Source organism: Lygodium microphyllum, chromosome 28 (assembly GCF_053477565.2).
Source record: "Lygodium microphyllum isolate KBCC chromosome 28, Lygodium_microphyllum_v1.1.10, whole genome shotgun sequence".
Taxonomy (NCBI): Eukaryota; Viridiplantae; Streptophyta; class Polypodiopsida; order Schizaeales; family Lygodiaceae; genus Lygodium; species Lygodium microphyllum.
In genome coordinates this window covers 57,925,756-57,938,631 of record NC_141162.1, presented here as the reverse complement: position 1 = coordinate 57,938,631, position 12,876 = coordinate 57,925,756, and the positions used below count along the sequence as shown (strand labels likewise).

At 40.3% G+C, this 12,876-nt stretch overlaps 1 protein-coding gene across 1 annotated transcript; it reads right to left on the bottom strand.

The window, feature by feature from the left end:
* Positions 1-808: 808 nt before the first annotated feature.
* On the bottom strand, positions 809-4,655 carry LOC148011494 (subtilisin-like protease SBT1.7). The gene is made up of 2 exons (XM_087670079.1): positions 3,264-4,655; positions 809-2,106 (listed from the first exon to the last, which is right to left on the bottom strand). The coding sequence occupies exons 1-2, from the start codon at positions 4,422-4,424 to the stop codon at positions 931-933; spliced, it is 2,337 nt and encodes a 778-aa protein (XP_087526205.1). The 5' UTR covers positions 4,425-4,655; the 3' UTR covers positions 809-930.
* Between the last annotated feature and the right edge of the window lie 8,221 nt (positions 4,656-12,876).

The window sequence follows — 12,876 nt, the reverse complement described above, 5'->3', positions numbered from 1 at the left end:
GAGAGTACAAGTATTACACATTAATATGGGTCTAGCAACTTATGAGCTAGCACTGTATTTGGCTAATTTAGGTTAGCCAAATGTACAAGGTCAGGATACCTAGCAAATGAAGATACTTCAAGGTGCTCATGGGGATTTGAAGTAGGAGGTCTACATTCCTTCTCTACTCAAAAGGAAGGAACTTGACAAAGAACTAAAAAAGATCTTCCTTGGCACACTAAATAGGTCTACTGCTTGAGGGGTCAATTGTTACACTTTGTAAGGATATTAATCCCTATTTGGGGGATGAAATAAACAAATCTTATGTCGTACAAAAAGTTTTGATTGAAGTACCTATTTGAGCCAATGTTAGGCTTTGGTGGTGATTTAGACTTGTCAATGCTACTCTCAAGACTATAGTTGGAAGCGAGAAGGGCCTTTGTTCAAACTTGTACAATTTATAGGGATAACTGCATCTTGAAGCATGTAATTAAGCCCTAATTTGGAGATTAAATAATGTTTTAGCATTGTGAGCAATAATAATATCTAAGTTTAACAGCTGCATTATGAAGCATCTAATCAAGCCTTGATTTGGAGATTGTACAAAGTTTGAGCATTATGTGCAATAATTTTTCTTTAGTCCCAATTTCTTCTATGAGGTGTTGTCACTTTTCTTATCATGTATGATTTTGAAGTTGCTAGAAATGTGTTGAGCTTTTTATTATGTTTTGTACACAATCTTAAGTGGACCTTGCAAAGATTATCTACATCACGAAACATATTTCCTTCAATATTGTGAAATCAACCTAGAGTGAGGGAGCAATAAAAATCATACAATGGAGTACTCAATGTTTCATTAGGGAGTTGGAATGCACTAAAATTTGACACATTTGCCCATAGAGAAGCACATGGAAAAGGAGAGAGAAATGACATTGCCATGGTTTCTTCATCTTAGGAAGTTTCCCAAGTGAAAGCAATTGTTGTGTGCACAAGATGTACTCCATCTGACCAAAGCAAGTTGCCAAAGCTGTCCTGGTTTTGAAGGTCCTTTAGGTGTGCCTTAATGGTGATGGTGTAGTCTTGTGTTTGACTTGTTCTTGTGAATGTTAATACACTAGGGTTGACGACCATCCGGATACCATGAGGTAGAGTGTAAGTAGAGATGTAAAGCGAGTTTACATTTGCGACATTGGTCACGGTTCGTTTGAAACTAGCTGAGAATATGGACTGGTTTCCTGGAGGAAACACCACAGAGATGGATGGATAGTTGAGGTCAATGTGGTTACGGGGGCTAGTAGTTTTTGGACATTGGTATTTGTTTTTGGTGAATGGGAGAAGGTGGCTTTGAGTGGGAACTAGGGCACAAAGAAAATTAATGTAATCTTGGGTGCTAAGGTCATAGACGAGGCCAGGGTCAAGGGCAAGGGTAGGGTTCAAGTGGCCAGCACCGTAGCAGTATGGGGTGCAAAGGGAGGAGTTGTAGGCATCACGTATGGGGTGACGGGCATTGTCCAAGGGTGAGGCCGTGGTCATTAGAGCGGATTTAATGGCCGCCGGGCTCCAGCGCGGGTATGCCGCTTTGAGGAGGGCTGCCACGCCACTCACATGCGGGCATGACATGGACGTCCCTGAGAGTATGTTGAACGATGTGGGCCCCGAGGTCGCCACGGGGCTGTTCCAAGCTGCGAGGATGTTCACACCGGGGGCCGTCACGTCCGGCTTGAGGAGCTGCCGGAAGAGCGGGTTGGGCCCCCGAGCAGAGAAAGCAGCCACGACGGGGGCCGGCTTCACACCCAGCACTGTGCCTTGGAAGGTCATCTGCACCGAGGCCTCAGAGGAGCCCTTCATGTAGGCTTTGATGGCGTTCCCGTCGTTGAATGTGACGGTGATGGTAGGCAGCACGTGGCCGTCGACGATCAGATCGTCGCCGTTGGCTTCGGCATTGACCAGGATCATCCCCACCCCTCCCGCTCGCTTCACCTCGACTCCCTTGCTGACACGTGTGTTGAAGCCGCGATCGCACATCACCACCTTGCCTGCAACACGTGTTGGTGACAATGTGCCAGCCATGCACATCCTAGCGTTGCCCTCATCTGTAGAGGCTGTCGCACCATACACCAGCGGCGCCTGCATACACGCGACAAAACAACTTTTTGTCAAAGGTGGTGGGGCGGGTAGGTGTTAGAGTGTGTGGATTGCCCCCCTTCCATGCGTACGTGTGTATATTGCCCCAAAAATTAACCGGCCCTTGGTAATTTAAGTAGTGATTGTAGCTCTTCTTAAAGTGATTGTAGCTCTTCTTAAATACAGAAGCGCAATACTATAATTTGTGCTTAGGTAGAGTTCGACTTTGATGGATTGGTTACTAGTAAGTCTGAAGTGACTAGTGGACAACATTATAATTTATGAGGAAAGTTATGAGCCATGTTGCACAATGGCCTAATGGGGGTAGTGGCAAATGAGTTCACCCTATTGTGACTTCGTTGTGCCAAGTCTTGTCAAAAAGATTAAGCTAATGTAAAGAGAATTAATGAATGCAATGATGATCAATATGGTCAAATCAACTAATGACAAAATGAGGTGTTATGACACTCTTAATGAATGTAATTGGTAGATATAGTCAAAAGGTCTAATCCCAAATGACACTTGTCTTCATTGTCTCATCTCTTTTCTCAAACTTTTCCCTCGTGCAATTACTATGTTGGAATTATGGTTGTGATCCTCCTGTTCAGTGTTCCCCCATCCCCCTTGAGATAGCTCTAACTACTACTTCCCCATCCTTCTCAATAGTGCTCTAACTAGCTAGGCTGTTGAAGGGTAGAGGGATTAGACCCTAGGGGATCATTGTCTAGGTATTTGAGGGAGACACACACACATTCTCTCTCTCTCTCTCTCTCTCTCTCTCTCTCAAGGAAGAGGGACTAGGGCCTAGGGGGATCATGTCTCGAAATGTATTTAAAGGACTCTCTCTCTTTGTACGTACTAGGCGCCTTGCGCCTAGACTCGCCCCGACGCTTCGTGCCGGGGCGGGCACGATTTTTGTGTGTGTGGGGGGGTACTGGACGCGTGGCACCCGTCCCCCACCTCTCCTTAACTAATAGTATAGATGTGCATTTGCACGTGCCCGTGTGTGTGGAAGGGGGACTACGACGATCATACCTAGCAAGGTATTTGAGGCTACGTGAAAGGAAGAAGGAAGCATTGTTTCGTGAGTTCCAAATTTTACTTTTTTTTTTAATATGGACACGAAAAGACAAAAGAGGTGTGGAAGCGGGGCATTTTACACGTGGGATGCGCGCAACGGCAGAGGGGGAGGAGGCGCCGATGAAGGTGGCGCCGTTGCCAAGGTGGAGGGCGCCAGGAAAGGAGCGGTCGAGAGTGCTGGCGGCGACCGTGAGCTGCCAGGGGGCCACGTTGCCCAGCGACCCGGGCATGGGCCCGTCGTTGCCCGCCGACATGGACACCAGGACGCCCCTCTCGGCGGCCCCGAAGGCCGCCACGGCCACCGGATCCTGCCACAGCGGTACCGCCAACCCGCCCAGCGACCCCGAGATCACATCCACCCCGTCCGCCACCGCCGCGTCGAAGGCCGCCAGTATGTCTGAGCTGGCGCACCCCTCCGCCCAGCACGCCTTGTACGCCGCCACGTGGGCCCGACTCGCCATGCCACGTGCCGTCCCTCCCGCCAGCCCTCCCAGTCCCGCCCCCGCAACCTCCGCCCCCGCCGCTGTCGACGCCGTGTGCGTCCCGTGCCCGTTCGTGTCCCGGGGGGACCGGATATCGACGGTCTCGTTCAGGGCCCCCACCGCCGCCACATAGCCCTGGTAGAAGGAGCGCGCCCCCACCAGCTTCCGGTTGCAGTAACCGGCGCCGAAGCCCACCCCCTCCTCGCACATGCCCTTCCACCGGCTCGGCACGTGCGCAGCCATCCCTTCGTCGCTGAAGCTTGGGCTCTCCGGCCATACGCCGGTGTCGATTATCCCCACCACCACTCCCTCCCCGTCTTGCTGCCCCAGCGGCAGCTGCCCGTTCGCCTCCGTCAACCCTAAGAACTCCGGCGTCCGGGTCGTGTGGAGCTGCAGCATTCTGTCCCGGATGACCGTCAGCACCCCGTCAACCTTCAAGATGCCCTCCGCCTCGCTCTGCGTGAGCTTGGCCGAGAATCCATGGAACACAGTATTGTAGACATGGAGGGGTCCTTCTTTCGCATCAATTACACCCTTCATATCATCGGTAGTCTCTGTGCCTTTCACCGATGCTAATATGGAGATATACCAGTCGGGATGGCTTGCATATCTGGTTGGTTTACTAGATTTGGCAACCTGCATTATGTATGTCTGCCTTCCGTCATTGCTACCACCATAAGCATCTACAAGGCAAAAGGCTTCCAACAAATAAACCAAACCTGCGGAAAATGCCACAGAGTAGTTAATGAAGTTCCTCATAATTGCCTATCCCAGAAGTCCAGCCCGACATATATCTTATATAAGCCCACGTCCGGGAGAGGATATGTCACACAGTCCGTTCCTTCCACATTGTTGATAACATCAATCCCAATTTAGAACGAGTGAAAAACTTACTAGTCTCTTTACATCCATTGATATCTCAATGCTTGGTCCACTACCTCATGGGAGCTCTTAAAGTTAAATGCATATCTAGTTCTTTTAAAGCTTGCATCGAGGTGAAAATAATTGTTCCCCACTTAAGAAAAACCAATAGCTAAAGCCTAACACTATGCTTGGAAACACCACAACTATATTTCAAGAATTCACCCTCAACATGACATCTCATTACTGGCCAATGATGTGCTACAATTTAAAATGAAAACTTTTAACATGAAAAGTGCAACTTATTGATGCTTTAGGCTTTTGATGCACCACTAAACTCTCCTTTTCTTAGTGCTCCACAATGTTACAATGATTCTTATTGTCCTTCAATGACCTTATATGAGAATCGTCAACTCTAAATCAGATTTACCGTATAAATTTTGATACCTTGATAAAGTGATATCTTTTTCCAAAGATGCTCTAAGGATACTTAGGTGAGTCAAAATGTTGTTTCGATATTGATTGGGCTCTCTCTCTCTCTCTCTCTCTCTCTCTCTCTCTCTCTCTCTCTCTCTCTCTCTCTCTCTCTCTCTCTCTCTCTCTCTCTCTCTCTCTCTCTCTATTAAACATCACAAAATTTCAATGTATAATTTTTCCAAAATGCTCCAATTTAGGTATTCTTAAAAAGGTGTTCGTTACAACAATAAAGGTAGTTAGAACTTAATTGACTTTTTAACACTTTCTATTTACACAAGTCCATATATAAATGTTGCAAATTTCACACATTGAGAAATCAAACATATGTTTCACAAATAAAGTCAAACCATGAGATATTCTAAAGACATTAGTATTTAAAGGTATGAGTTTTTATACTAAATATTCACTTCTTTGTTGACAAGCCAATGAACCTAGAGTTACACAACAAAATGCCAATCTTTGTGTTTGAATTTGTATTTAATTAATTTTTTAGCACAAAGATATTTCACAAGCACTATTGGCCTTTAGCAAGCTTTGATAGTGCTTGGTGGGTGCTTGGCATAATAGAGCTACTTAATGATGTGAAGTTGATCAATCTTCTACTTTGATAGTGCTTGGCGTGTGCTTGGCATGATGTGGTTAGCCACAAAGTGATGTGAAGTTGACCAATCTTCTCATTTGGGGGGGGGGGGGGGGGGGGGGGGGGCGCTGGGGGGAGGGATTTACTCATTGACATGTAAGGTTGGTTACATACAAAGAAAAAAACCCCACCCAACCTCAAAAATATAGGATGGCATTGCCACATATCAAAAAAGTATAGGCTTTGCATTATACGAGCTATGAACAACTTTGGACAGGGAGTGTCCCTCGCTACCCAAGTGCATCACCCACGCTGAGGGCTTATGTGGACAAAGAATCTCCATAGTAAAAGAAAGTTGCATTTAGTGAGATTTGAACTCCCACCATCACTTGAAAGGCTTTTGAAGATATCAAAGCAATTTGGTGTGGAAACAATCGACGCCTTTTTTGACTTTTTGAGGTGGGTAGGTGGGCGATTAGTGGTATATAACTAGCCTAATTTTCTCATGTGAATTCAATCAATGGGATTTTTAATGTCTTTTTTTAATATACATAAGGGTATTCTTCAATGGGAATATCAATAAGTGTGATAAGAAAAGAGCATGCTTTATTAATGACCAATTACAATTTTGAGTTTTTCAAATCAAGTATTAAACTCCAGGTCTTGAATGCACATGATAGTAAGGGTTTATATATATGAACCCCTCAAAGACAATGTTCCATGTCTTTTGTAGGCATGATGCTAACGTTGCAATGTTTAAACAAAAGAAAAATTCACAATAGTAAAATTTTTAGAGAAATAAACTCGTACAACATTAATGATCGTAGAGATTAATGTCACAAATTATAATACTAAAGCCCAAAATTTTCAAACAAAAAATATCAACTTTGATGAGAGCATGGCAACTCTACAACAAGTAATGAGTGGGAGTGCCAAGAATATTTTAATAATTACAAAACTTATTAATATCAAGTAGAAGAAAAAACCAAAATATAATCGTAATACAAGGCAATTACATGTAGAAAGATCACAGGCTATTGGGGTAAAGGGCAATAGCCAATGGCCATTCATATGTCTCATATATAAATGTAGATAACAAAGAATAAGGATACCACCATTCATTTTGTACCCACATAACTCTCTTGTGTTCTTTTATTTCTCAACCCTCTTACACTCCATAGCTTCTACCTCACATCCACCATTTCTTCCCTCTCAATTGGTACTAGAGCAACATTCAATATTATGGGAGCTCATTCTTGTGTTTATAACAATGAAGTAGAAAGAGAGAGTTGCCAAGACAGTGATCTCTATGGGCTGTGCTACTGAACAGGGTGCTTCAGGAGTAAGTTTATGATAAAAATGACCTTTTTGGATGCATTTTCATCATTCAAGCTACTCATACCATTTCTCCATGGTTTCATTAGCTCAATGCTATAGCGCATTCATTTTATCATAGAAACCTTTCAATCAAGTTTAAACATTAGTCAGCAATGACTAGTTCACATTGGGAGGCTCCCAATTTACTTTTAGCTTTGGATTACAAAAAGATCTTGATGAATTTTTTATGTTGGAGGATTTTCCATGCTAATTTATGCTCACTTTATAGAGATCATTTAATGTTACTTGACATAGAGAGCAGTTGTCTACTTATGATGCTAGAGAGATATATCTATCTTGGAAATACAACTTTGCATACAAAATTGTTGGCATTGGTGGGGATATACACTTGCTATTGCCAAATGGCTCTTATTTTGTCGTGTGGAATCTATGGCATATTCCATGTTTGAAAAAAAAATTATCAGTACAAGATAGCTTGATGGTTGTGGTTAAAGAGTGATGCTTGGTGCACGGAAGATTTGCAAGGGATCTGTTATTGTAGCCAAAGGGCCAAAATCTAGTACTTCGTATCATTTTGATGTTTTTGGCGTTAAAGACCATGTTATAGCTATCTATTTCTTTATGGCATTACTATTTGGGACATATGCCAATCACTCAAATGAAAGCTTTGTACCATTTGAACTATCTTCCTTACCTTTTAAAAAAATATTTTGGTTTTTTGAGCATTTCCTCTTTGGAATGGAAATGAAAATTTCCAATAAGAGTGATAATGGAAGTAGAAGATTAAAATGACTTGATTTGGTTCATATTGACTTGTATGGGCTAATGCCCACAATTTCATTGAGCAGAGTATTTGCCACTTTTATAGATAATGCCACAAGGAAGGTTTGGGCTTATTCTCTTCCCAAAAAGAGTGGCACATTAGATGCATTTCAAAAATTCTTAAGACTTCTAAGAATCAATCTGGCAAGAAGCATAATTGCTTAAAGACTGATAATGATGGAGAGTATACCTTGCATATTATGGACTTTTGTGCAAGCCATGGTACTAAGAGCAAGTTGATAGCTCTTGAGAATCCTACTCAAAATGATACGACTAAGAAGATGTATAGGACCATTCAAAAAGGTATCTATAGTATACTCTCTAATGTTGGTCTCACAAATGGATTTTGGGTTAAAGCTATAAAGGCAATAGTACTTTGATCAATGGGTCTCCTAGTAAGCCATTGGATAACAAGGTACCATAGGAGTTATGGTCTCACAAGAAACCTAACTATAATCACTTTGTGTTTGATTGTGAGGCATCTATACATATACCTAGGGGCAAACGAAATAACTTGAAGTTCAAAAAATGTATTTTTCTTGGCCATGGAGAGTTGGGTGCAATGGGCTATCACTTATGGGATGTTGAATCTAGAAGGGTAGCATACAGCTATGATGTCATCTTTAATGAGGATAAGATGCATAAGCAGCCCATTAAAATAGTTGAGATCCATAGAGTGATATTTCAAAAGGATGGGTAGCTAGTATATAAGTATATTGTACAACCTATTCCACATAATACAAGGGTTGGACAACCTACTAATGTTGAGGTGAGACTACCATAGGATGGTGGACAACCTCATGTTTTACAAGATCGACAAATGGGATAGCTAGAGGCTCCTATTGAGCCAATTTTACACAGGTCTATGAGGGTTTCTAGATTACTAGATAGATATACTCCATCTCTAAACTATGTTATGGTCACATATTTTGGTGAGCCTTCTTGTTATGTAGATGTTATAACTAGGGATAACAGTCATAAGTGGACGATGGCTATGACGTCAAAGATAGATTCTTTGGAAAAGTCTCCAAAAAAAATCTACATGGGAATTAGTCTATTTGCCTAAGGGCAAACATGCATTGCCATATAAGTGGATCTACAATTTGAAGGTCTCTCTATCTGATGCATTGCCTAACTATAAGGCAAGATTGGTGACCAAAGGATTTAAGCAAGAAAAAGGGTTTGACTTTAACAAGATCTTGTCACCAATAGTCAAGATGACTACCCTTTGCACAATTCATACTTTGGTCTCTAAAGAGAATATGGAGTTGGTTCAGTCTAATGTAAAGAATGCTTTCTTATATATGGGAACTTGTATGAGGATATTTACATGAAGTAACCTCATGGGTTTATCGTGAAATCTAAAGGGCACTTTGTGTATATAGAGAATCTATATGGCACGAAATTTCTAAGGATTAGTAATTACAACATTAATTCCTCGATTGATTCATCTATGATTTTTAATATGATAATTACATAAATGTCTAGCCACATCAAAATAAGATAAAACTTAGCATGCGTTCCATTAGGTGGCCAAGAGCATATCAAATCTTTTTTAGAAAAAAAAAGGCATGAAAGCCCTAGTTTGAACTCTAGTATCTAGATATATTTTCTTGCTAAGAAAACTGCTCCAAATGCTAGACTTTGGACCAAAGCTCTTTTGGCTTTTTTAAAGACAAAAAAGGGAGTATTTGTAGATGCGCATCTAAAGTTTCATCGCATTCCAATAAGATGAATGCTTTACTCTCACACAATGGATTGTGCATGTGAAGATGCATTTACTCAATTTAGGGCATTAATGGGTTAAGAGTTCAATCTTCTTCTTATTTTAACTTCTTACTTTCATTCTTTTCTCCACTCTAGCATCCCCAACGTGTCTCTTCTCCATCCTACCCTCCTTAAGCTCACACGGCATGCACCAAGCACATCACTTGTCATTTCTTGAGCTTACATGGCACACACTAAGTATATTACTTGTTGTTTCTTACTAATAAATATCTATAAAGGTTGGGTGTATGTTCCTACAACCTAGAAAAGAAGGTGAAGCCTAACCAATGTGACATTAGGTGGATTCAATGCATTACAAGATACTTATACCAAATGTAATCTTCCAAAAGGTGGTTCAAGAAGTTTTGCAAAATTTGTGATTGATTGGCTTAGGGATAAATTAGACACAAGTGGTGAATGGCCAATTGTCATATAAGGAGATCACTATAGCTATGGCGGCCCTATAGATAGCCATAAAGGGGTACCTCATCAACCTATTTGATGACACACAATTGGATGTTATCTCTATGTGATGTGCGTCACTATCGCTAATAGCTTTATTGTTCTTCTTCATCAAGGCAAGGGACCTCACTCATATGATTCTCATATACATGATGCAAGATTTTGCCATGTATGCCATACATTGTAACAAACTAAAAAGTCAATGCCTTTTGTAAACTTTTTGGTGATGAAATATATATGTGTGTCTCATATATATTTTTGTATTCAATCATAATTATTTTGGGTAAATTTGTTTATTGTGTTTCTTAAAATGTTGTGCACAACCATTAACTCATGTTTAATAAATTTGGATTACTTTAACACATGTATATACTAGATATCATAATACATACATGTATCATGCATGATGTACAATACATGTATTACATGGATTTTGGTTATGTTACTATGCATCCAAGTAACATACATTAAACTAAGTGATTCAAATTACATTACATTATCATGTTCACCATTAGGGCTAAAAACGCTTCAAAAAAGGCACTTGTAAAAAAATGATTAAGCTACTAATTAGTTGAGATTTTGGAAGAATGAAAATGCCAATTTGGTTGCTTAGATGTGATTAATGAGAGAATATTGAATTCATTGAAGAGCTCAGCCATTAATTGTCCCTCATCTTTAATATTTGTTAGGGTCACCTTTTCGGTTGTTTTTGTCTTGGAACTTGGGAGAATTTGTATTTTCGAGAAATGTCCACCTATATCACATTCGTCTACTCCCATGTCTTCTTTTCACACGCTCTTTCTCCATTCTCTTTCACCATTCTCTTCTTTATGCTCACTTTCTTATCACTATGATCATTGATCTACTAAAATGTTTAGCAATACCTTTGCAAGTAATATAGATGCAAGCACATACAAGTACAAACTTACCATCCAATTAGATCCAATTTATTCATGGATCAAATGGAGGCTAACAAATTGCAAACTCAAGGAAAGAAACATATAGATTTGTGGGTGGATGGAAATATTCATCCTAAGGATCCTTCAACAAGTAAACCTCCTAATTTTTTTACTTTTCATGACTATGTGAGATATGTGGGGGAAGGTTATAATGGGATGCTTGGCTATTGTAAAAGGTTACAATCTACCTCTTACACATACATGGCTCAAATGAATGAAATGAGAAAAGCATTATTTATTGCACAAACAAGCATTTCTGAGCTTACAAATAAGATTGACGTTCTGGAAAATGCTAATAAGTCATTACAAGATAAGCTAGCACACTTAAAGAAAACTCCAACAGGATTTAGAGAGAGAAAGAGACCATTAAAAAATATAACTAGCTTGTGTGAGAGAGTAAAGAAAAGAAGATTGAATCTTGCAAAGAAATATGTCTATAACATGTCATGTATTATGGATTTGAGAGGCCCAACTCTCAAAGAATTGGTCAAGAACTTAAAGAACACAATAAAACCAAACGAAATTGTAGAGACATGTGATATTGTGGGCATTAGTCAAAAAGGTTATCGTGCTATCTCAAGATTATGGTTTAAAAATCTAAAATGTAATAGAATAACTACATTTGGGTTACCTCGAGCCCCTAGAGTATCAGTTGCAAGAATTGCCATGAATCATAAGATTCCACAAGTTTTTGGGGAATACATTCATATTGAAGCATCCATGCCATATGAAAAGATAAAAAGAAAATCTAGTTTTTAATACAATGCGTTTAACAATATATGGGTTGATCTAAGAAAAGTGCACATTGCAATGGTTCACACGTATAGACTCACATTACAGGAATGTCACGATGTTTTGAAGTTTGCCTTGAAGTTAGATGAAGCAAAAGGACAAAAGATGGAAAGAGTCAGCATTTGCATCATGAACAGGGTATTGGAATACAGCAATGGTGGGGGTCAAGCACTAGTGCATAAGTTCCAATCTAAGATGGATATTTGGTGGGTTGGTATCTCAGGTACTAATTGAGAATCATCAAACACTGAAATGATTGTTCACTCTTACAGGTATTCCAAACATTATTAAGTCTCAAAGTGAAGGAGAAATATTGGCTATTGATGGGGTTGGTACTTTTAATGTGGAATGGCACATGAGCACTGACTTGAATATTATCAAATGTATGCTTGGAATATGTAATGGGGCAAATGCAAAATATCCTTGTATTTATTGCATGAAAAGTGTTGGGTCTAAAGATTGGAGCAACTTGCGCCCTGCAAGAAGAGCCCCAACTAGAGACTCTATAGATCTAAGTAAAAATAAAAACAAGGAAGATATATGGGATCCAAGTCTTTCAATTCCTCTTACAAATGTTCATATATGTACTTTGCATGCAGAGATTAGAATTATTGATAAACTTCTCAAGTTGCATCTCGACTATACATACTCAATTAAGTCTTTGTCTTTATCAGATGAGTGTATTGACAAATGTGAGGCATTACTCTCCAAAATGGGTTTTCATGAAGGTCAAGTTCACTTAAGAAAAGATCCAACACTTTTAGGGAAAACAAGAGATGTCTTGGCTTATGTCTCCATGGGAGGCTCAAAAGCTAGACATTTTCTAGAAAACCATACAAGAAAACATGTAAGCATTACTTGGGAGCATTGGAAAGAGCTGTGTGGGATAATGACAAACGTTGCAAATACACCACGACTTGCACTTCTAAGGATGGAGGTTTGGAGACACCTCGATGTCTTCGTAAAGCTCCTCAAGAAACAAACGAAAACCTACATGTATCCAGAAGAGTTCAAATGTTTGATTACAAATCTTTTCCAAGAAATAAAGGAGGCATGGGGAGAAAAGGATATCACATTTTATTTGGTAAGAGAGAATATTTATTCCAAGATTTCTTCAATAAAATTTCCAATGGCATAAAATGATCATTACTCT

Coding starts and splice junctions, on each gene's coding strand:
- LOC148011494 (XM_087670079.1), bottom strand. CDS start 4,424: ATGAGGAACTTCATTAACTACTCTGTGGCATTTTCCGCAGGTTTGGTT. Junction 2,107..3,263: donor CCGTTGCGCGCATCCCACGT/GTAAAATGCCCC, acceptor GCGTGTATGCAG/GCGCCGCTGGTGTATGGTGC.